This window comes from Rousettus aegyptiacus, unplaced genomic scaffold (genome assembly GCF_014176215.1).
Source record: "Rousettus aegyptiacus isolate mRouAeg1 unplaced genomic scaffold, mRouAeg1.p scaffold_m13_p_8, whole genome shotgun sequence".
In the NCBI taxonomy this organism is placed as follows: domain Eukaryota; kingdom Metazoa; phylum Chordata; class Mammalia; order Chiroptera; family Pteropodidae; genus Rousettus; species Rousettus aegyptiacus.
In genome coordinates this window covers 18,884,482-18,908,119 of record NW_023416311.1, presented here as the reverse complement: position 1 = coordinate 18,908,119, position 23,638 = coordinate 18,884,482, and the positions used below count along the sequence as shown (strand labels likewise).

The following is a 23,638-nucleotide window of genomic DNA, read 5'->3' as shown; positions in this document are numbered from 1 at the left end:
CAGCACACAATGGGGCTCCATCAATATCTGCTGATGGCATGTATACATGAGTGAATGAATAAACAGATGTAGTTCCTGCCTTAGCAGGAAGGGTGTAGGCCTTTTCCTGCCACACTAGGCCCAAACAGGGGAGGAGGGTAGAGCAATATTTGAGCCATCAACCAGATGAAAGAGGGGCAGGGATCTGTCTGACAGACCATTCTCTGACTTAGTAGGTGGGCAGGGGCTAAGAATTGAACAATGATCCCTAGAGGAGAGATTGAGGAAGCTCTGGAAAGGGATCATACCTAGCACCTATCTCCCCATTCTCCCCTCTGCTATAAGGCTTTGGGCAGGGAGGACCTCAGATGTGTGTCTATGTATCTGTGTGTGCTGTGCCTGGGCAGATGGCAGCCACTGGCCCAAGATCTCCCAGGACAGCAAAGGCTGATACATAGGTAGATCTCAAGACTCCTGACCCACAGCTGCATTTGTGTCTGTGTGCACACATGTTGCCATGGCGTGTAAACACCCATGTATATATGTGTTTGCTCTGTATAGGCACCTCTAGCGGGGCCTCCAGCAGTGGCTATGCATTCACATGTCTGTGCATCTGTGTGGACACATGTGTACTTGTCTTTCCAGTTCCCCCTGTGTAATGTTTGTAGGCCCGATTGGTTGTGTGTGATACAACATGTGTGTAGGTATGGAGTGTCAGCTCCACGAGGGCAAGGATTTTTTTCTAGTTTATTTCCTGTTCTATCCCAGAACCTGGAACAGGGACCAGCACATAATAGGTATCAATACACACTTGAGTGAATGAATGGATGAAAATGTGTTCACATGTCTGGTGTGTGTCTATGTACTGACTCATGTTTAGCCGTGTGCATTCTCCTGTGTCTGAGGGTGTACTTGGGTGTGGGTAATGTTGCTCACAGACCGGCCCTCTTGTTCCTTTTCCAAACTCCTCAGGAGCCAGGGCCCAATGCCTGGGTCCCTATGGGGCAGAGCAGGCAGCCGCTTCCTCATTGGAAACTGGATCCCAGGATGTGTGGAGCTGCAGGGAGCAGGGCGGCCCCTTTGTCCTCTATAATCCTTCCCTGCCCTTGCCCCCTCCTACCCAACAACCAGGGTTTAAGGTTGAGTTTGGGGGCTCTAGAGGACTAGGGTGTCACTTTAATGTCTCCTTCCCTGCCTGTCACCTGCCTCTGGGGTTTCTGTACCTCTTCCCTACCTCCCCCTGCTCCCCTCCCTGTGTGACTCCTTCCCTTCCTTATGGGTGGCCCTAGGGCTCAGCCCCAGGTGTAAAGCTATGGGGAACAGGACAGGTGCCCCAGAATGACCTAGAGGCTGTGGAGAGGAAGGAGCCAAGGAGAGAGCATGAGCTGTTGGCTGGGTGAGTGAGGGAGACAGAGCACCAGAGCCCAGGGATCTCAAGGGGAGAGGGTGCTGCCCAAGTCCTCTGGCCCAGCTGACTCATGTGCCTGGCTGCCTTTGCATCTACTGGGAACCTCCAAATTCTTACACACAAAAGCTTCATTCATTCATTCATTCATTCATTCGAATAATAGTTATTGAGTGCCTATTTTGTGCTAGGTAGTATTGCAAGTGTTTGGGGATAGAGCAGTGAACAGACAAAAATCTGTGGTTTCATGGAGATTTAATTTTGCGTATAGTCAATACATGTAATAAGTAAATTAGAATGCCAGTGTAATAGAAAGTAAATGTAATGGTCCAAGTTTGTTGAATGAATGAATAAATGAATGAATGAATGAATGAATGGAAGAGCCTTTATTTTCAGCCTTCCTCAGTGCTGAACTTCTGGGAACTCAAACATAGAAAGGAGAACAAATGAGGCCATCTTGGTTTGCCGCTCATCTCCATCGCTCCCTGCTAGAAACCTTAGGTGACTCCCCTCTTCTCTGAGGCTCACACCATTGTTGGAAACATAAACTGGGCTCGACGCTCAAAAGAACAATTTGGCAGCATTTACTCAAATTTAAAATGAGCATACTCCAATCCAGATATTCTCATTTTCAACAGCGCCCCAAGAGTCTGGAATGAGGATGTTCATGGCAGCATTCATTTACTTATTCATTCAACAAATATTTATTAAGCTCTGTGCTAGGTGCTGGGGAAGCACCAGTGAATGAACCAGGTGAGGTTTCTTCATTCCTGGAGCCAACATTCTAGGGGGAGGGACAGCAACAAGTACATAGACAAATAAACAAATGAGGCAGTTGCAAATAGCTAAAGTCTCTGAAGACTATAAATCAGGGAGAGGGAAGGGCTTTTGATCTACAATCAGGACAGCTTATGTGAATTGAAGTCTGAAGAACAAGAAGGAACCAGACTTGGGAAGATTCGGGGGATGGGCCTGGCAGGGTCCAGCAATGGCAAAGGCTTGAGCAGGGAATGCTGCAGAACAAAAAGGAGGCTAGTGCAGAAGGGCCAGGCCTTCTGGGCGACATCGAGGACTTCAGCTTTTACTCTGTGTGAGGTGGGAGCCATGGAAGGGTTCAGAAAGAAAAGGGATCTAGCTGGACTTCGGGGATGCAGAAGGGAGGCAAGTATAGAAGCAGAGACCCATGGGGAGGCTACTGTAACAGTCCAGTGAGAGGAGCTGGGTGCTGGGACTCAGGTGGTAGCAGCAGATGGAGGGAGCAGTGCTTAGGTTCTGGATACATCTTTTCATCTCTTAAAATTTTTTATTGAAAATAAATATACAGAAAAGTGCATGTATCACAAGTGTACAGCTCAATAATTTTCACGAAGTGAATATATCTTTGCCATGAGTACTCAGATCAAGAAACACAGACCTGTGTTAACTTTTAAGGACAGAGCCGACAGGGTTTACTGTGGGACTGAATGTGGATAGGAAGAAAGTAAAGAGGACCCCATGGTTTTCACTCGAGCAAGTGGAAGAATGAAGCGCTCTTGCCTGAGTTGGGGGAAGACTGAATCTAGAGTTGAGTATTGGATATTTTGAGTTGAAGATGCCTTTTAATATCTAAAGAAAAATGTCAAGCAGGAAGTTAAATGCATGGGTCTGGAGTTCAGGGGAACTTTCAGGGTGATTCTGTCCTGACTTGGATACACAAGATTGTTGTAGACCACAAGAGCTGTACCCGTTTGAGGAGCTATTATGAGGAATGGATTGGCAGGCTGGGTCAGGGACTTGGTGCTGACCTCTGATTTCTTCTGCCAGCCTTCCTCTGCCTGCTGACCCTGCTGCTGCTGCCAGCCCTAGATCCAGGGGCCCCTATTTCCCCAGCTAAGCCCATCAGTCAAGCCTATAGCCTGGCCCTCTACATGCAGAAAAATACGTCAACACTGTTGCAGACTTATGTGAGTGACACTGGGCATGAGCATGAGATGAGGGGAGAGGGACACTGCCTTCCTGGGCCAGACCTGTGTAGGGGAAACAGCAAGGCCAGGAGAAAGCTCCTCCTTGGGTCGGAGAGTACAGGGGTTTTGTTAACTAGAGACATACCCACATGAATGCTATCATTGATGGTTGGAAATGTTGGGCAAGTCATTCTTTTTCTCTGTCTCAGCTTCCTCATCTGCAAAATAGGATGGTGCTTCTGCCTTTGCTGATCTCTCAGTCCTGTTCCAAGATTCAAAGGAAGCATGCAGAGGAAAACCCTTTACAAGGTCATGATTATTGCCATAACCACTTTGTGTTGTGTGCCTTATGCCATGCTGGGCACTCTATCCTCATTATCTTAGTGACTCCTCAAAAAGTTCTGAGAGATGGAATTATAATTCACTCTACAGATAAGAAAACTGAATCTGAGAGAGGGTGAATAATTTGCCTGAGGTCACACAGCTAATAACTGGCAGTGCTAGGATCTTAAACCAGGTCTGTGGCATTCAATGCCAATTCCCCTCGTATCACCCAACTGTCCAAAAGTTTTAACTGGCAGCCCATGAGCCAGGTCTCACCCACAGATGTTTTCTGTTTGGGCCATACAGTGCTTGTTCAAATTTTTAATATGAATGCCTGTCTAAAACAGGCACAAGGATCCTGTTGACTAAAGCTTCTGCTCTCTATTGCCCATCTTAGTCCTGCTTATTTCCCCGAGTTACTTGATCTGTCTGGTCCCTGAACTTCTGGAGTTTGCGACTCTTCCACTGGACTATCATCCAGGCCCATGTGAGGTTACTAAATCTAGATTCTAGTCCGATATCTGCCACCATTCCCTGTGAAGCTTTGGGCACCCTGATATCATTTCTCCCACTGTAAAATGGGGATGTAAGACTAGGTGATTTATCGGTGTACACTAAGATTCTGTGGGTCTAGATTTGTGGAGGTTAAGAATTTTAATGGAGAAGGCAGTCAACTAAATTTAATAATATTAACAATTATTTATCAATGATTATATTGAAATTAACAAACTACTAAATGCTGTAAATGAAAAAGAAATATATAGGGCTGTAACTACATTGTCAATAATATATTTAGACTGAAAATACAATAAATAATATAATCATAATGTTTATGATATTAATATATTATTAACGGTGGCTTATTATGACTTTATTGTATGACAGGTACTATGTGTTAAGGACTTCATATATGTTACTTCTTATCTTCACAATTAATACTGCCACATGAGGAATATTAAAGCTGTGATTCAAAATCGTACAACTTGTACATGGAGGAAGCTAAATTGGAATCTAATAGAGCCCAGGCTCTGTGCTAGAGGGGTAGGGAATATACCGGTCTCATAGAAGGCAGATGTGAAATCAGAGGAAGCTTCAGAGTACCCTTTTGGTCTCCTTACTCCTGTCTCTGTCCCTCATGCAGCTCTAGTACCAAGGCAGTCCTTTTAGTGAACCTGGCTTCTCAGCCCCTGAGCTCCAGCTCAGCAGCCTGCCTCCTGCCACTGCCTCCTTCAAGACCTGGCATGCCTTGGATGATGGGGAGTGGCTGAGCCGTGCCCAGGGGGCCTTCCTGGCCTTGACCCAGCATCTTCAGCTTGTGGGGGATGACCAGAGCGACCTGAACCCTGGCAGTCCTATCCTGTTGGCTCAGCTAAGGGTTGCGAGATTCAGGGCCCACTGCCTGTTGGGCAACATGGCTGCCATTATGACTTCCCTGGGCCTACCTATCCCCCCAGAAGAGAGCATTCTTGGGCTTGTTCCCTTTGAGGCTGAACAACCAAAGTGACTCCATATTAGGTATAAGACTCCATCTTAAGCACAGGCCAGTTTCCCGAAAAGCGAGACAATCACCCTACCCTAGACTCAGCCAATCAGAGCAACTATGGAAAGTAACTCTCCAAATTACCCGACTTGTTCCTTGGCACCATCACCCAGCCAATCCTGCTAAGCGACAAGCTCGTTGTACCAATCCTGTAACGCCAAGACATCGCCCCCCATGCTTACGATTTTTCCCTTCAAATACCCCTGAAGCCCCATGTTCGGGACCGCCTCCTACTCACTGCTGCGTCGGTGTGCGTGTGTGGACTGCGGTCTGGACTCGAGTCTGAAATAAACTCCCTCTTGCTCTTGCATGGGTGTCGGCTTCTTGGTGGTTCGTGGGGATACGAGTTGGGGCATAACAAGCCCTCAGCCTTTGAGAGGAAATGTAGAGGCTATATAGTAACACGGGAATATAAGCACTGGTCAGATCGAAGTGTTAGGGGACTTGGCTCTGCTCAAGGCCAAATACCCTGGATAAAAGAGGTAGGACTTCCTGTCAGAGGCTGCAACACTTTTGTCATAATGGACTCTTTTCTGCCTCGCTTCTTGGCTAGAAAGGACACTCATTTTGTCTAGCAGATAGGTCTATGTGCCATGTATTGGAAATATTTCCTGGGAACCAGGCCTCAACTCCATATTGCCTGGGCCTTCCTGCTTAAGTCCTACAGCCTCCTTTCCAGGTCTGGGTGGGACTCCATAGATATCATTTCATGACTATGAATCTAGTGGTACCACTTCCTGGATAGAGAGAAATGCCTCTTTGAAGAGGCTTCACTTCCCACTCTACAGGAAGAGGACAATTGGTTTCCTTCCTGGGGTCTCTGTGAGACCTCACCCTTGCTGTAGTTTTTGGAAAAGTCAAGAAGCTGCCTTCTTGTCTCTGTCTACCTCACTTTCTATATGAAAATATGGACTTTGGAGCAGATAGGTGTGGCGGAGACGGTTAGGAAGAAGAATCAGAGTCTGGAAATGCATTAACTAACATGGATAAGGGAGAGGGGATGAAAGGTAATGCTAGCTTCCCCAGCCCTGTCTCCATGGCTTTTTATTTTCTCTCTCACAAAGCTGGCTTTTGTTATTATTATTAGTTACGATCAGATTAGTAATTACAGATTACAGTCAACTCCCAAATTCAGCCTCAAGGCCACCACGGTGTTATCAGCTACTCCCTCTTCTTATCCTTGTGCCTAGAGCAAGAAGTCCCAGAATAGACGTAAGGCATGTGTGCCCTCCCTGTAGTGTGACCTTGTTGCTCCAAGCACCAGGCATCCTGCTAGGACTGCAGGCATCTCTCACAACAGATAGGCCTCTCTTCTTGCTGGACTTCATCTCCTTCCTGTACGGCCAGCGCTCCTGGAAAAGGCCCCAGAGTCAGGTCCCCACCCCTAGCCCCTGCCTGCTAGCCATCTGAGGCCCATGGACCAATCCGCAGGTACCACACTCCTGGCGCCACACCACTGCACCAGTGAAAGAGCCCCACGCTATGCTTTTGCCTTTTTCGAATCTTCCCTTCCTGGACGAGACACTTAAAACCCTGCCCTGACGCCGCCCGGGGTGTGACTTCTCTGGCCCCTTTCCTCAGGACCAGAGAACCTCGCCCAGGACCGCTTGCCTTTCAATAAAGGATGCTTGTTAATCATTGAGTCAGACTCTGTCTGTTGAGTGGCCGAACCTTACACTTTCCTAGTCCACTTCTTTGCCTCTGGCCACAGTTCTCACTTCCCATCTTAAGGGGTTTCATGTCTTGATCAATGGAAGTCTAATTCTTGAAAAACTAAGGATTCATGTCACATCTGTTTGCTGCTCAGGACACATCCACTTCCTGTTCTGAGCTAACAGATGGTTCCCTGGCCTGGGACTCTCAGGAATCTCCTATTTATACTGTGGCTTTTAGGTATGCCTGAGTAACCAGGCTGTATCCCAAGGATCCTATTCTCTTCAAAGGAGTCTTCCCATTTTCAACAACTATATATACTGGTAATTTTAGTGTTATTTTTATTTTTTAACATTTTATTTACAAAAAATTAATTTATTCTCAGAAATAAAACTCTTTTAAGGTGTCGACTGTTTTTCCCCACAGCTTGGGGGTGGGGTAGGATGTAAGGATAGGGTGGAGGGAAGTGAGGGGAGGAAAAGAATATCAAAGGGAAAGGGGGCCCAAGGGATGAGATGGGGAGAGAGCAGCAGGTGGAACGACTCTAGGGAAAGGTGGCTGAAATCTGGAGTGGCCCTCCCATAGCAGGGCCAGGATGAAAGGACAGAGAGGGAGGAAGAGACAGAGGGAAACAGAGTGACAAGGTGTCCCCTCAGTGAGATGAGACTGAGATGTACATATGCTCACAAAGGGCCAAGAGGAGATAAGAGAGAGTAAAAAGAAAGACAAAGTGATCCCAAAGACAGGTAAAGGGGAAGACCATGAGAGAGTGACAGGCCCAAGCAATGGAGAAAAGAAGGGGAAAGCAAGAAAGAATATTATGGACACGGAATGGCACATACAGAGACAAGAAGGTTCCCGAAGGAGAGACTAAGAACATGTAAAGAAAATAGTGACGATGGAGACAGTCCGAGCACAGACACTGACAGAGATGGAGAAAGATGAAGAGGAGGCGACAGCGAGCCGCAGACCGCGCCCATGCTCAGGCCGGGCCCCCAGGCACCAGCTGGCTCAGGTCTGCCTCTGTGCGGCTCACCCACTCGCAATAGAGGCCGCACACGCGGAGCCCCAGCACCTTGGCTGGGAAGACGCCGATGGCGGTCGAAGCTGCGGCAGTGGTGGCGGGCTCGGGCCGGGGCCCGCGAGGCTCGGCGCCCAGCGCGGCCAGCACCGCCTCCACGGCGGCGCCCAGGGCCCGGGCCTGGCGCGCTGCGTCCTCCAGTCGCCGCAGCAGGCGCGGCGCGCGCGGGTTCAGCTCGGCCTGCCCGCGGCGCACGACGTCGAGCAGAGGCGGCAGCGCGGCCAGTGCTCCAGCGTCTAGCTGCAGCCGCTCGGGCGTGGTCAGGCCGGCATGGCCAGGGGCCGGGGCGCTCAGGCCTGCCACCGGCAGCCGTGGAGGCGAGAAGCCGGGGAGCCCGAAGGGATCTCCCTGGTGCTGCACCTGCGGAGACAAGGCCATCAATGGGGCTTCGAGAACTCCTCTCCTGCGGCTTCAGTTTCCTCATTTGAAAAGGATAAATTCCTCCTAACAGAGCTGCTGTGTTTACGATAATATAAAACAAGAACCCCCCAAAAGTGGGCTTTACACCAGTGCCTTTCTTTCCTCATCTCTAAAATAACGATAACACCACTATCAAGTTCAATTTCATAAGGTAGTTAAAATGCTTAAGGTAGGTCCTGGCCCATAGGAAGTGCGCAATAAATGTTAGCTCTTTTATTAAAGCTGTCTTACATACGGGGGTGCAAATCCTGTCTCCACCATTTACTAGCTGTTCAGTTTCACGTAAAACCATTTCTCTTCTTTGAGCCTCGGTCTTATCTATAAAATGAGAGAACGGCTCCCTGTCCTGTCTTCCTACCAGGGATCTCCTGAGAATCACATGGTAGTGCAGGGACCAAACCTGTTTCATTCCATCCCCTCACCCCCTCCCCACTTGTCTGCCACACAGCAGGGGCTCCACGAATAATTGTCATGTAAATGCATGAATGAAAATTAAAGGTGATTTGTAATTTATGAAATCACCATAACAATACTATTTAACCTTTGCTTACATCTTGCCTCTGGATCAGGCATTGTGCTTGCTGCTTTAAACACACTATTCCTAATCTTCTCAATAATGGGTGTGATGATGATGATTTTGTAAATGAGAATGTTGGTCCTGAAGAGGTACAGTGACTTGCCCTAGGTCATCCATCTAGGAAGGAGCAGATCTGGAATTTGAACCAAAGTTGGTAGGACTACAAAGCTAGTTCTATTATCCCACTATTTATTGTCATTCTTTTAATGTTATCATTCCTGCCCATGGTCACAGCAAGATGGCAGGACTAGTCTGTCTTAATTTAAAACTGTACCCTCCCTTCACTACACCAAAGTAACTTAGGGAAATATCTTCTTTTGTTGGCAGGGCCTTCTGCCCAACCAAAGATGTCGAAGGATCCCCCTCTATTGTAAAAGTCCCCTATTACAATGGAATTTTTGCCCCATATTGAAATCCCTTCTTGGTCTCTCTGCATAGCACTGGCAGAAGAGTTCATAGCTCATTGTTCAACTGCCTCCTTTAACAGCTGAGGAGACCAAAGCCTGTGGAGATGAGGTGACAAGATTACATGGACCCTAGAACCTAGGTTTCCTGACTCCCAGACCAGAGTTCCCTTCACTCTCAGGTTGCCTCTGTCTTAAAGTGCCAAGGAGGGAGCCTCCAAGCTGAGGTGGATGGAGAGGCATTTGGAGCACAGAGATGTGTCCTCCAATGTGTGGCCAGGGGCAAGTTACCAAACACTTTTGGAGCACCAATTTCTGCAGCTGGGAAATTAGGTTGAGAAATGAGTGGTCAAGAACCCCTGTGATCTGTACTTCCCCATTCCGTAGGCCCCTGGCACCCCCACATCCATCCCCACTCACGTATTCCTGGAGCAGCTGCTCAGCATATTTTGTGAGGAGGCGGGCAAGCCTGTGTGTCTGATGGATCTTGGCCTCCAAGTGAGGAATGGGTGAGATTGAGGAGTCAGCTTGGGGGTCTTCTAGTGGGAAGAGGGGGAGGAATGAGGGCAGCCCAACTCCCTACTCCTTGACCACTTCCTTCTGGCTAGTTCAGGTGGCTCTCCCTTCCTGAACCCAGAAGCTCAGCTCTGAATCCTCAACGTTAAAGCAAGACAGGCTGTGTCCTATTCCAGTCGAAAGGAAATGAGGCACCAGATTTGCAAAGTGGTTGTGCTACCTATATGTGTTCTGTCCCCAAATCACTCTTGAAATCCTTTTAAAGCCAAATTCAGGTACTGCCTCCTTAGTGCAGTGGCAGAATGGCCCCTCTTTTAAATTAACTTCTTCCTTCTACTTAAGGCCATTTGTTCATACTTCCAACATAGATCTTTTAATGACTTTTTTATCTGTGTGAATTGGCCTCAGCTTGGAGGCTCTTCGAGGGTATGGCTCATATATCTCTCTACCTCAATGATTGTTGGTGGAATTCACCATCACTGAAGCAGAGAACAAGACAAAATGCGCCTTTTATCCATTTTACAGATTGGGAGACGGAATTTCCATTCTCTCCCTGACGGCTCTTTTAGGCAAGGGGCTGGGCTGGGAGCCCCGCGGCATCAGTGAATTGGCGACCAGCCTTGCCTAGCACAAACTAGAGGATGGCGCCCTGGGTGGACTACGTTTCCCAAGACGCCCAGCGCAGCGCCCAGGGCATGCTGGGGAAGGTAGTCGTCGCCCGCTAACTACCGCCCCGCCCCCTGCCTGAGTTTCCCACCGCCTATCCTTAGCCTTGACTTTCCACCCCTACTGTCTGTCACTCACTATTTCCTGTGGCCCAAAGACTTCCTTCCCTAATTCTAATTCTCCCCCTGAACCCCAGTTCTAAGTATTTCCCAGTACTCAAAGAGGAGCCTGGAGTCAAGCCCCAGCCACGACTCCAGTTTTCCTTCAGGGTGTACTAGAACCGGTGATTTAATCCTTGAGTCCACGTCCCTGAAGGCACAGCCCCAGGCCTCCTCTAAACTCTAGCTCTAGGACCTTCCCACAGCTCACCCACAGCTCACCGCTTGTTACCTGACACTGGGGCCCTGCTTTCCTTCGTTCAGCCTGCTCCCTTCCCGGACCCAGGGGTGGAGTGACCCAGATCCCAGCTTCCAGCCCTCTGACCCCTGTTCCCCTTGGGCACTCGGGATAGGCCCTTCAGCCCCTTACCCAGACTTCCCTCCCTCTGGCTCATGCTGGCCCCTGGTTGATCCCGGTTACCTCCACGCCCCCCTTCCGAAGAGGAGTCAGGGGGTAAGGGTAGGGGCGTGGCTGGGGCGCAGCCAATCAGGGCTCAGACCCCAAACAACCCCCCAACCCCGCCCCAGGAAGGATTCCTTGTCCCTGAGCTCAGCTTCATGCCTGCGCCGCCTAGTCCGGAAAGGGGCCTGAGGAGGGCGGCGCTTTGTGTACAGAGTGTACTCGGGTCCTCAGTGCTGGGGGCGACTGGACCTGGGAGGCAGCTCTGCGTCTTTCCAGGAGGAGAAGGCTCAGGCTCTGATCTGGGGCAAGGCTTGGCGCGCGGAGAAAGCTTTCCGGAGAAAGCTAGGGAGATAGTAAAGGGTGGAGTTGGCAGGACTGGAAAGTGCTGCCTCTTCCTCTTGGCTGGGGAGAGCGGGGTGGGAGAGTAGCCATGATGGGGACCCTTAGGCTTGGGTCACACCTGCCCAGACATACACTTCCTGGCCTATCTTAGATACTTTGTACTCTCTGTCTCATTGTCACACCTCCGAGGAGGGGGACAGATACACCAGCTCACTTCACCTTACCAGGCTCAGTAAGAGAAACCCTCTGACATACCTGCTTCTAACGCATACAGACTTTCATTTTTTACACAGGAACAAACTTCAGAGACAGGTACAGGGGTCATACTCACACATCGACCCCACTAACCTGATGTAAACAAATGCTCACTCTGTCCTAGGCTCTGGGACTGAGATGATCCAGACTTGGTCTCTGTTCCTCTGAAGAGCTCACAGTCTGATGAGGGAGACTATAGAAACAGCAAGTAATGGGGTTTGTGAGTGAAGGGACTGGGAAAGAGGCCTGTGTGTCTGTCTATGAGGATATTGCCAGCATAAAGGGAGAAAGGGAGTACTGGCAGAGGGCACAGCAGGTGCAATGAAGCCGGACTGTTGATAGGATCCACGATTGTGTGCTTACTAACAGTGAGTATTTATTGGGTATTTACTATGTGCAAGGCATTGTTCTAAGAGCTATATACTTGTTGACTCATTCCCATGTTAGAGTTGAGGAAATAGAGACAAGTGACTTATCCAGGATCATTCGACAAGCAGAGCTGGGATTTTACCCCAGTAGTTTGGCTCCAGAAATGCTGTCATAACCATCTTCCTACACCTAAACCCCTGTGGACATAATCACACCAAAACACACAGACACAATAGTCACACCCTTGAAACGTGCACACATAGCAACACAAATATATCTTCTGGCAAACACAGCTTCAAATAAAATCAACCAAGACATGTTCATTTGAAGTAAATTTTTACTTTAAGTGTAATATACATAGGTAAAAATGTACAGCTCCATGAATCTTTAGAGTAAATATGAGCAATGAACCACCACCAGATTAACAGAACATGACAAGTTTCCAGAGCCCCTCCCAATCCCAAGGGTGACCACTATCCTGACTTCTCATATCATAAATTAGTTTTGTATATTTGGAACTTCATAGAAATGAATCATACAGTGTGTACTGTTGTATCTGACTTCTTTCATGAGACTTGTCTCCCTTGTTAGATGTAGCCAGACATTCCCCTTGCTGTGTCCAAGGTGTGACTATGCTACAGCTCCTTTACCACTCTCCTTTGATGGGTCATTTCCAGTTTGCGGCTATTTTAAATAGTGCTATGAACATTCCAGTACACGTCTCTTGACGCTCATACCTACGCATTTCTGTTGACTGTTGCTGACCTAGGAACAGAATTGCTGGACCTTAGGGTTGGGGTGTATGCTGGGCTTTACCAGAAAACAGCGTTTCCCAAAATGTCTCTACCAGTTTACTCTCCCCCAGAAATATGAGAGGTCCAAGTTGCTTCACTTCTTCGCCTACCCTTGGTATGGTCCGTCATTCTCATTTTAGCCAACCTGGTTGGTAGAGACCCACTCACATGCAGTGTCTGGCACGTACTTGGCACTCGGTTAATTATTGAATGAATGCCTGCGGGAATAGTTGGACAGTGTAGAACGAGGTAGCCTGGCGAGGGTGGAGAGACGCACGCACACACGCAGCGTTTCAGGGACGCTCACGCGCAGCGGATGCACACCAGGACACAGGCCCTCTCGCGCCCCTGGCGCCCACGTGGTCAGAACGCAATCTTCAGCTCTGTCGCGCGCGTCCAGTCGCGGAGCTGCCCCCAACCTCCCTCTGGGTGGCGGGCAGGGGGCGCTGCGCGTCCCGGCGCCCCGAGGGGGCGGGCCGGGGCGGGGCTGGGCCGGCTGGCTTCCAGGCCTGGACTCAGGACATCCGCGCCTCCTGGCGGCTCCCGGGACGGGCCGGGGCGGGGCACAGAGGCAGGAAGCGGGGCGGGGATTCGCGGAGGCGTTGGGGAGCGAGGGAGGGCGCGGCCAACTCCCGGAGGGACGGCAGACCGAGAGAGCTGGGCCCAGGCCTGGCGCCGAGCCTGAGCCCGCCGGACCGGAGGCGGCCCAGCCGCGGGCTCGGCCTCAGCCCCAGCCCCGCCAGCATGGCCGGCCGGACCGTGCGGGCCGAGACCCGGAGCCGGGCCAAGGATGACATCAAGAAGGTGATGGCGACCATCGAGAAGGTCCGGAGATGGTGAGCGCGGTCTCGGGGCCAGGGGCGGGACAGGGCGGGGCCACTCCTCCAAAGGCGTCTACCTTCCTTTCGCCAGCTGTGGCCTCAGGTGTTAGGCGTGCCCCACCCCCAGCTTCACCCTGAGTCTACAGGTCCCTGTCCCCCATCTCCTGGCTATACCCTGGGGTCTTCAAAGCGTGTTCTTCAACCATGCTCTCTCAGAGAAGACCACCCCCATTTATGCTCCGCCCTCTAAAGCGTTGACACTCTTCCCGCAAGTATGTGCCGATCCCCAGCCAGGCCCATAACACTGAGCTCCCTGTATATCCCAGGGGTCTGGGAGCCAGGACCCCAAGCCGTACTCTCTCACTGGAGGCACCCCTCTGTATGCCCTGGGGTCTGCAGGACTCTCTTTTCTCCTCTATACCCCACTAATAAAACTGCCCTTTCCTTCATGCGCCACCCAGACCTCTGCAGGTATCCCCAGATGTGTCCAGCTGCTAGGGGGCTCTCTCCTCAGGCACCTCTGACCCAGTCCTCTCACCCTCCCACAGGGAGAAGCGCTGGGTGACTGTGGGAGACACTTCCCTTCGGATCTTCAAGTGGGTGCCAGTGGTGGACCCCCAGGAGGAGGTGAGCAAGCTCCCCCCCATCAGACTCTCCATCTGTACAACCTCAGGCAACCTCCTCCCTGAGCTGGAGTCCACCTCCAGTCCCTATTCTTTCGACCTCGAATGCAGCAGCCCAGACAGGTGTTAACAAGTATTGGTAATTCCGCCTTTTCTCCCATTTTCCTGCTCCAGAACCTGGAGTTCAAGACCCAACCCAGTGTGCACCACCTCTGTCCCCTCATGCAGGGACTTTTGCTTCTCTGTGCCTCAGTTTACTTGTTTGTAGAGTTGGGGCTTTGCAAGTGGTACGTAGAAAGCTGGCTCTGACCCTTACCCCTCTAACTCCCAGGAGCGACGGAGGGCAGGTGGCGGAACAGAGAGATCCCGAGGCCGGGAGCGGCGGGGTAGGGGTGCCAGTCCCCGAGGGGGTGGCCCTCTCATCCTGTTGGATCTCAATGGTATGTAGGGATCCTGAGACTAAGGGGGTGGGGGTCTGTGGGATTGAGGGAGGAAACCGAGGGCTTCAGGCCCAACCCTCTTGACTTTTGTTCCCACAGATGAGAACAGTAACCAGAGTTTCCATTCGGAAGGCTCTCTGCAGAAGGGTACTGAGCCCAGCCCTGGTGGGACCCCCCAACCCAGCCGCCCTGCATCACCTGCTGGACCACCAGAAGGGGTCCCAGAGGAAGCTCAGCCTCCAAGGCTGGGTGAGGAGAGAGGTAGGACTAGGTGCCTCCCAGGAACCCTCCCCTCTGAGTCTTGTCTTCTCCAAAGTTGAAGCCATCAGCTTACCTCCTTACTGTATACTGTAAGCGAGACGGGGATTTACTGAGGTGTTGGGGAGTGAGGGAGACCGTGGCCAACTCCCAGAGGGACTGCAGGTCCAAAGAGCCGGCGCCTAGGCCTGGTGCTGAGCCTGAGCCCGCCGGACTGGAGGTGGCCCAGCGGCGGGCTTGGCCTCAGCCCTAGCCACAGCCCCGCCAGCATGGCTGGCGGGACCATGCAGGCCCAGACCCGGAGCTCCCATTCTTCCTCTATTACTGCCTCTGGAGGCCTTCCTGACTCCTGTGGAAGGTCACTGCCCTACCTCTCGTGACTTCTTCCTTTATCACTATCAGGGATTTTCATGGAAATTTAATTTTTTACTACCTAAGTGTCTTTCTCCCCCACTCCCACCTCATGTCAGCTTCCTGATATTGGGTTTATATTGATCTTGTTCACTACTGTATCTTCAGAGCACCATGGGACACATAGTAGGTGCTCAATAAATATTTATTGAGGAATAAATAACAGTGATAATCCTGAGTCACTAATAAGTGATAATAGCAGCTAATACTTACTGAGCTCTTACTATGTACCAAGTACTCTTCTTAGCACTTTATACATGTTTTATCTCATTTAATCCTCACTACATCCTCTGAGGGTTATTATTACCATTTATAGATGAGAAACTGAAACCCAGAGAAGTAAGTTGCCCAGCAACCAGTGAGCCAGTGTCTTGGCCGTGAGTCCTCCTCAGCTCCTCTTTCTTCCATATAGTCAATCCCCTGTCTGGTTAGTATCACCTCCCAGCGTTGTCTTCCTCACTCTCCTTCCCCATGCTTTGTCATTTCTCACCCTCACCCAGCTACAGCTTCCTCATAGGTCTCCTTTCCTCCTGTCACCTCCACATAGCTGCTACAGCAACTTTTTCTAAAGTACAGGTTTGATGGGGTCATTTTCCTGCTCAAAGCTTTCAGTGGCTCCCTATGGCCTTCGGTCCTCAGCTTGGCATTCATTGTTTCCTTTTGGGAACACCTTGGGCCTATGAACTGTGTCTAGATCATGCCGCATACTTATGTATCTTTACTAATATAAAAGCAAAAACATGTTTATTGAGTACTCACTATGTGCCAGACACTGTGCTAAGGGTTTTACCTGTATTATCTCACTTAATCCTCACAATAGTCTCATGTGGTAACTACTGTATTATCCACATTTTACAGATGGGGAAACTGAGGCCCAGAGAAATTAAGTATTTGCTCAAGGTCAGGATTCGAACCCAGGCAGTCCAACCCCAGAATCTGTGCTTGCTCAGCATATGTTCTCTTTGCCTAAAATGTGCTCTACCTCCACATTTGTCTACCTGGTCAAATCCTACTCATCCATCGAGATCCCACCTAAAGGTCCTCCCTGGGTTGCAGCCAGGTGCCCGGCTCCCTCCTGGGTGATCCTATAGCCTGGGGGCTTATGTGACTAGTGTTTGTTTCCCCCTGTCTGTGCTGTAGCACAGAGCAGTTGCTCAGGGAATGTCTGTTAACTTGACGTTCCAGATTCCGGGGGCATAACTGCAGGTGGCACCGATGAACCCCCAATGCTGACCAAGGAGGAGCCTGTTCCAGAATTGCTGGAGGCTGAGGTGAGAGAGGCCAGAAGGCTGGACTCTGGGGTCTTGGAGGGAATGGGGGCTCTGAGGCAGCCAAAGGCTTGGGGGCTGCACTCCTGAGGTCCAGGTGGGAGACATTGACCACAGACACAGTTAAAGCTTAGAGCTGGGTTCTTGGAACTGAAAAGAAAGGGTGTTTTAGAAACAATGTCCTGCAGTCTGGAACAGGACTGATTTAAGACCATTAAAAGCCTGAAAAGATCATGGTGCTCCTCTAAGTATTATTTTTTTTAATCCTAAAGTATACAATTAGCTTAAGAAAGTCCTCCCACAAACTTCTGACTTTTCCCACAAGGACTACCTTGATGCGTTTCCCAGAAATATCAAATATCAACTTTCCCCCCCAAATGGTGTATTGTTTCTGGTGCCCTACTTAATCTGCATTGTGGGTTCCTGGCTCTGATCTAGACTCCTGGGTCTGGGAGGGGAGTAGAGTGGAGGCTTTGGAGAAGGCAGAGGCTAGGAGGCTGCACTCGGGGGCTTGGGTGGAGCTCATGCCTGTCCGCCCTTCCTCTCCAGGCCCCTGAAGCTTACCCAGTCTTTGAGCCAGTGCCACCTGTCCCCGAGACAGCCCAGGGTGACACAGAGGACTCGGAGGGCGCCCCCCCACTCAAGCGCATCTGCCCAAATGTCCCCGACCCCTGAGAAGCCGGCCTGCCTGTCCTGTCACCCCAAGGGCCCCTTTAACTTTTTACAAATAAAGACCCTTTTGTAATTTTGTGTCATGTCATTTCCCCGTCAGGGCTGGGGAGGGTCTTTGGAGACAGTTTTGTCTCATACTCCATTTCTCAGATGATGTCACTGACGCTCTAAGAGGACCTTCCTGTAGTCACACCATGAGTTAGACATGCAATGGGAGCTGGAGCCAGGACCCTGCCTTCCCAACACTCCCTCCACTTTGCCCAGTCCTTACCTTTGACCATTCCTGACCTTTAGCCTCCTTCTCTGGGAATCCCAGGACTCCTCTTTTTCCTGCTCAGCCCTCCCCTGTGCCCAGCAATTACCAAAGCTCTGGGCCCATGATTCCTTTCAAACCTAGGAAAACAGAAGCCCAGAGACACTGTCAGGCCTGGGATGACCTGACTGCTTTCCTGCCCTCAGAAAACTAAAGCACCATGCCTCCCTACCTCTGCTTAGCCATCCCTCTCCTGAAAGCCCTACCCATACTTTTGGTTGAGACTTACTTGTCCCCAGCTCAGTCACCACCTCCTCCAGGAAGCCTTCCCTGACTCTAGGCACTGTCAGTTTCCCCTCTTTGGGGCACCCACAACCCCCAGTGTTTCCTTTCCTTTTTCTCCGCATTTATCAAGCTGTTTGGAATTGTTAGTTCGTATATCTGTCTTGTTCACTAGCCTGTGGGCTCCTGAGGGTAGATCTTGGTTCTTAGCCTTGCCTAGCACCACACTGGGTATAGAGCAGTCATAGAAACTGATGAATGAATGCATAAATGAATGGGCTGAGGCTTTCTAGGAAAGCTTTTCTGAGGAGATAGCATGTGAGCTAGGCTCTGAAATATGAACCTCAGTGTGGTAGATCTGAAATCAGAAGTCCTCGTTCAAGTTCTGTCTGTGTTACTCAGGTCGTTTTCCCTCTTTGAGCCTTAGTTTGTTCATCTGAGCAATGGGGACAAGAACTAGGCCTAATCTGCCCCAGTGGGAACCTTCAGATAATATAAGGCACCTTCACTCTGTGCTTACAAGAGAGTCAAGTTCAGGTATATTAGTCCTATTTTTATTTTTAACAAAGGAAGAGACTGAGGTTCAAAGAGAACCAAATTGGAACTTTATAGAACTATTGAAAAATTTAAGAGTGTTTCATGATAACAACTGCAGTAGTAATAGTTGAGCCAGAGCTGGCTAGGGAAGCCAGGTGTGCAGTGATGTGGTGTATTCATTTTCTGTTGCTGCTGTAATAAAACACCACAAATTTGGTGGCTTAAAATGACACAAATTCATTATCTTTCTGTCTGGAGGTCAGAAGTCCAAAATCAGTCTCACTGGGCTAACATCAAGTTGTCTGCAGGTCTGGTTCCTTCCAGAGGCATTGTAGGGGAGAATCTGTTTCCCTGCCTTTTGCAGTTTCTTCACTCTACCTGCTTTCCTTGGCTTGTAGCTTCTGCTTCCATCTTCAAAATCAGCAGTGTAGCATCTTCTAAACGCTCGCTCTATGGTTCCTTCGTCAGACATCTCTCTCTTGCCTCCCTTTTTAAGGACACTTGTGATTACATTGGGCCCACCTGGGTGATAATCTTTCCATCTCAAGATCCTTGATTTAGTCACATTTGCAAAATCTTGTTTGCCATGTCAAGTAACATAGTCCAGGTACTGGGGATTAGGGTGTGAACATTTTTGGAGGGTTATTATTCAGCCTCACTACTTGTAATAATTTTAGCCATTTTCGAGATGTGTAGGTCATCTCATTATTCCCCTCAATCATCCCATGAGGTGATGAGAATGCTCTGTAAACTGTGAAGTGCCTTGTATGGTTCGTAGTAGAGTATTATGGCCTAGAATTCAGTCTCTGGGTTTGAATCTCAGCATCTCACTCATTCACTGTGTTACCTTGAACAGGTGACTTAACCTGGCTGTGCCTCAGTTTTCTCATCTGCAAAATAGGTATAATAGTAATCAGCCTAGTGAGCCTTTTGTGAGGATTAAATGAGGCAATCCGTGGAGAGTGAGTCTTTGGCTTAGCACATAGTAAATGCTTGATAAGTTGCAGTTGTTTTTCCTATTACCCATTTTACAGATGAGGATACTAGGGTGTGGGCCAGAGACTACCTGTCAGTGAGGCTGGGAGGAAGAGTCCATTTATGAGTAGACTTGAAAGGCTAAAACTTGAGTTTTCCCTTATTCCTGTCTATCTCCTGGTCCCAGGAGATGTCCCCTAGCCCAGGCCTGTGCACCCTCCCCCCAACTTATGACCTAATTTAAAAGCTACCTTTCCCATAAGCACATTCCCCCCATCATCACTTTGCCATGCTCATTCCCGCCCCCTCCCAATGTCCAAACTCTTTTTGGAAATTCTTCTACCCCCCGGCTCTGGGGCCCTGGCCCCCACTGCTACCCCATTCTCTTCCCTTCTGTCACTCTCTCCTCTTCCTCATCCCTTGAATATCTCTTGCCCTGGCCTAGCTCTTCTCTTCATGAACGCAATCCCTGACGGGTCCCATCGACTCCTTGAATGAATGGTTCCCAAGTCTCTGCCTCCAAGTCCTGCCTCCAGACTCAAAGAGCCAAATGCCTTCACATCTCCACTGCGATATCCCACAGACCCTCAGCCTCATCTTTCTCCTAACTTTTCCCCCACTATCCCCTATGCCCAAAATGGCCCCACAATCCTAGGAGTTGGTCAAGATGGGAGCATCCCAAAGCCAGTCAACGTCACATGTACCATCATGTCCCGTTAAGTCTCTGTCCTAAATAACCCTCCCCTCTGCCCTATTTCTCTAGGGCTGCACTGTTTGCTGGCTGCCTCCCTGTGGATTTCCTTGTTTCATTCTTGCTCATCCCCAATCCATTCTCTACCCAGCAGCCGGGCAGTCTCAGAAACCTAAATCTACCCATGATGCTGCCCTGGGTTAGAACCCTTCACTACTTATTACCTGCAGGACTGGAGCCCACACTCTACCAATTCCACCCACCATTGCACAGCTACTCTCTGAACTGCTTATAACCCCTCCCAAATGCACTCCACTGTTTCTCACCCATAGGGCAATACTCATGCAGTTTGCTCTGCTGTGAGGTTAGGTCACTTGTTCAAGGTAACACGGTGAATGAATGAGATGCTGAGATTCAAATCCATAGCCTCAATTCCAGGCCATAATATTCTACTAACCTATACGAAGTACTCTCATCTCCTCTTCGTCTGGCAGATGCCTTCTTGTTTTTCAGACCTCTGCTTCCTGGTGGGGTCTTTCCTTTCCTGTCTCCTGCCCCTTCCTTTGCCATTTTGTGGAGCGCTGGGTACTGCCTTGTGAGGGGTCTGTGTTTGCTTCGGCACCAGACTTTGAGTTCCACAAAGGCAAGAGAATTTCTTCATTCATAGCAACATGTATTTATTGCGAGCTCTTTGCTGGTTGCTTTTCTAGGGATACAGTATAAACAAGATAGAAAAAAATCCCTGCCTTCATGGATCTTTTGGTAAATTATATCATATGTAGGAAGTTATAACTACTTTTTAAAAACTTATAGCTACTTTGAAAATATAACCTAAAAAAAAAGGAAGAAGGGGGAAAGAGTGCATTGAAATTTAAATAGGGAGATCAGGGGAGGCTTACTGAGACATTTGAAGAAACACTTAAAGGAAGCGAGGGAGAGAGCCATCCATATCTATGGGAAGAGCATTCCCAGCAGAGAGAACAGCCAGTGCAAAGGCTCTGAGGGGGAACATGCTTGGAAATGAGATCAATGCAGCTGGAGCAGAGAGAGGGTGGGAGTACAGCAAGAGGTGAGGTGACGTCAGGAAGGGCCTCCCAGGCAAGGCAGGCACATAACCTGTCATTCAAACTTGGAGAATAAAAGAGAATGATGTCTTTATAATTATGCCCAGATAACAGGTGAAACCTGGATAACCAGAATGTATGGTCACTGACCTGCTCGGAGGCCATTGTCAGAATTTTGGCTTTTATTCTAGGGGAGATGAAGAGCTATTAAAGGGGTCTGAGCAGAAGAGTGACATGATCTGACTTAAATACTTTATTATCAAAAGTTTTAAACATACAGCTAAGTTCGAAGAATTATACTCACCACCTGGATTCTATAACATTTTGCTGTATTTGCTTTATCACATATCCACATCCATCCATCAGTCTTATTTTCTTGATACATTTCAGAATAAGTTGCAGACAATGGTATACTTCTCTCTAAACACTTCAGTATCCACAATATTAAGTAGAATTCATTATTTATTTACAAGTTTGTTTTTATTTTCCCTTGAGACAAAATATCCATATAGTGAAATGCAGAAGTGTCTACCAAGAGTGGGTGAGTTTCAGCAACTGCATGCATGTGCATAAGCCCTTATCAAATACATCGCTACCCTCCCTGAAAGTTTCCTGTTGCCCCTTCCCAGCCCCAGCTTCCCAGAGGCAACCATTATTCTGATTTGGGTTTCGATTAGGTTAACCTGCCATAAAACTTCATATGCATGGAATTATACAGTAGGGACTCTTTTGCATCTGTTTTCTTTCACTTAGCATAGTGTTTTTGAGAGTTGTCCATACTGTTTCTTGGGTCAGCAGTTCGTTCCTTTCTGTTGCTGGGTTGTATTCCATAGACTTAGATTTGACTAGGATTGTCTGTGGAGTGGACAGCAGATGCGTGTAAGTCCTCTCCCTATTTCTAGCTCCTTGCACAAACCTGTCAAGCATGCGGCTCAGCACCGGGTGAGATGGATGGCCTTTCCAAGGGACTTTTCTAGAATGTAGAGTCTGTGGCATCAATCCCCCAGAAAACTGGGAAGACAAGACTATATCAGGGACAGGATCTAGGGTGACCACGCATCTTGGTTTGGCCAGTACATCAAGTTCCATGATCTGAGAAACCCCTCAGTCCTGGGCAAACTGGGATAGTTGGTCACCCTAGCAGTATCCAACCATTGCCCCTTCCTCACCCTGGACTATACTCCCTTTCTCCTAAGGATTGATTTTCCTAAAACTCTAAGCTGGTCTGCTTCTCCCCTGCTCTAAAATTTCCCAAGGCTCCCCATCCCTTTGCCTGGAAACCCAAAGGATATACAGGCATACCTCAGTGATATTGCAGGTTCCGTTCCAGAGCATTATAATAAAGCAAGTATCACAATAAAGTGAGTGGTAATTGTTTTGTGGGTGGAGGGTCTTGCCTTCCATTTGTAAAAATATGCAACACCTATGATATGCAACAGGCAGAATCTCCACATAAGTTGACTGGGTCTCTGCACCGTTGTGAAGGCAGGGCTGTGTCTAGTTGGTGACCCAGGGCCCTATGAAGTGCATTAAAGCAAGGTATGCCTGTACTCAGCCTACAACAGTGATTCTCAAACTTTGTTGCACATTGGAACCACTGGGGAATTCTGACGCCTGGCTTCTACCCCCATTTTCATTGGTGACTTGGGCATTGAGATTTTTTAAAGATCCACACATGATGCGAATACACAAAGTTTGAGAACCACTATGGATATGATTTCCTTGGCTTACATGGTGTTGAATATGCTACCAACATTAAAATCAAGTGATTTCACATAAAACTCTGGATTTCCGGCTACTTTTGACAAAGCAGAAGGTCTGAAACATTGTGGCTGCCTCCAAGCATGGTAATCACCAGGGGGTGTGGACACTCGCTGCCCCTGGAGATGGAGCGTGTGTGCCCCAGCTGCCAAAATTCCCACCATTCTTTAGTGTTTTACTATTCTCATTTATGTTCATCTGCATGGCCTACAGGCTAATGTCTGAGCTCTGCAGCCAGAAATTTGAGCGAGGCCTTCCAGGTGCAGGCCTCTATTCACCTCTTCAGCCTCTTCACTATTTCAGTAGACTCATCTCCCTTCCTGCCCTCCAACCACATGGGCCTCATGGTTCCCTTTCACACTTGCCTTTGCCCATGCAGTTCTCCCACCAAACTCATCATGGCAGACAAGACCCTGCTCAGTTTGGACCCTGTCCATCTCTCTCGCCCCTCTCCCGAGCTCTTTGCCATAAAATATACAGAATTTCAAACACACAAGTTGGCCAAGCTAGTTCCCATCTTAGCACTTGCTGGTCCCTTGCCTGGGAAACTATTCCTTTGATTCCTTCCTATTCATTCCTGGCTGATGCCTACTTATCTGTCAGGCCTTGGCTTAGATCTCACTTTTTCAGGAAGGTTCCCTGACCTTCAGACTAGGTCAGGTCCCAGTTTAGTCACTCTACTTCCTCTTTTGCTTGATATCTCACTTCTGCTCGAATAAAGTCACATTGTTCATCTCTGTGCTCTTAGGGCCT

General features: G+C 49.1%; 3 protein-coding genes across 5 annotated transcripts; 2 read left to right on the top strand and 1 right to left on the bottom strand.

Moving 5' to 3' along the window:
• Positions 1–2,532: 2,532 nt before the first annotated feature.
• Positions 2,533–5,155, top strand: LOC118606697 (cardiotrophin-2-like). The gene is made up of 3 exons (XM_036225901.1): positions 2,533–2,545; positions 3,188–3,327; positions 4,799–5,155. The coding sequence occupies exons 1-3, from the start codon at positions 2,533–2,535 to the stop codon at positions 5,153–5,155; spliced, it is 510 nt and encodes a 169-aa protein (XP_036081794.1).
• Positions 5,156–6,160: 1,005 nt separating this feature from the next.
• On the bottom strand, positions 6,161–11,397 carry CTF1 (cardiotrophin 1). Of its 3 annotated transcripts, none has more exons than XM_036225638.1 (4): positions 11,037–11,397; positions 9,747–9,865; positions 7,881–8,285; positions 6,161–6,543 (listed from the first exon to the last, which is right to left on the bottom strand). In XM_036225638.1, exons 1-4 carry the CDS (start codon positions 11,059–11,061, stop codon positions 6,349–6,351), a joined length of 744 nt encoding a protein of 247 aa, XP_036081531.1. In that variant the 5' UTR covers positions 11,062–11,397; the 3' UTR covers positions 6,161–6,348. The 3 variants fall into 3 exon arrangements, with proteins under 3 accessions (XP_036081531.1, XP_036081532.1, XP_015988365.2); XM_036225639.1 differs by having other exon boundaries at positions 7,920–8,285; XM_016132879.2 differs by lacking the exon at positions 6,161–6,543 and having other exon boundaries at positions 7,172–8,285.
• A 1,631-nt stretch (positions 11,398–13,028) lies between these two features.
• BCL7C (BAF chromatin remodeling complex subunit BCL7C) lies at positions 13,029–17,395 on the top strand. Its single transcript, XM_016132880.2, is given in 10 exon segments — positions 13,029–13,070; positions 13,072–13,179; positions 13,182–13,328; positions 13,330–13,394; positions 13,396–13,665; positions 14,199–14,277; positions 14,605–14,713; positions 14,813–14,974; positions 16,568–16,653; positions 17,200–17,395. Coding segments are annotated over 10 exon segments (1,179 nt in total). The 5' UTR covers positions 13,029–13,043; the 3' UTR covers positions 17,326–17,395.
• Positions 17,396–23,638: the final 6,243 nt, after the last annotated feature.

What these genes read in the sequence shown, in the direction of transcription:
- LOC118606697 (XM_036225901.1), top strand. An exon ending in CAACACTGTTGCAGACTTAT is followed by an intron (nt 3,328 to 4,798) that starts GTGAGTGACACT and finishes ATGCAGCTCTAG; the next exon opens with TACCAAGGCAGTCCTTTTAG.
- CTF1 (XM_036225638.1), bottom strand. Translation starts at nt 11,061, where the DNA reads ATGAGCCAGAGGGAGGGAAGTCTGG. An exon ending in AGCAGCTGCTCCAGGAATAC is followed by an intron (nt 8,286 to 9,746) that starts GTGAGTGGGGAT and finishes TTGTCTCCGCAG; the next exon opens with GTGCAGCACCAGGGAGATCC. An exon ending in GCGGCCTCTATTGCGAGTGG is followed by an intron (nt 6,544 to 7,880) that starts GTGAGCCGCACA and finishes GGCCTTTTCCAG; the next exon opens with GAGCGCTGGCCGTACAGGAA.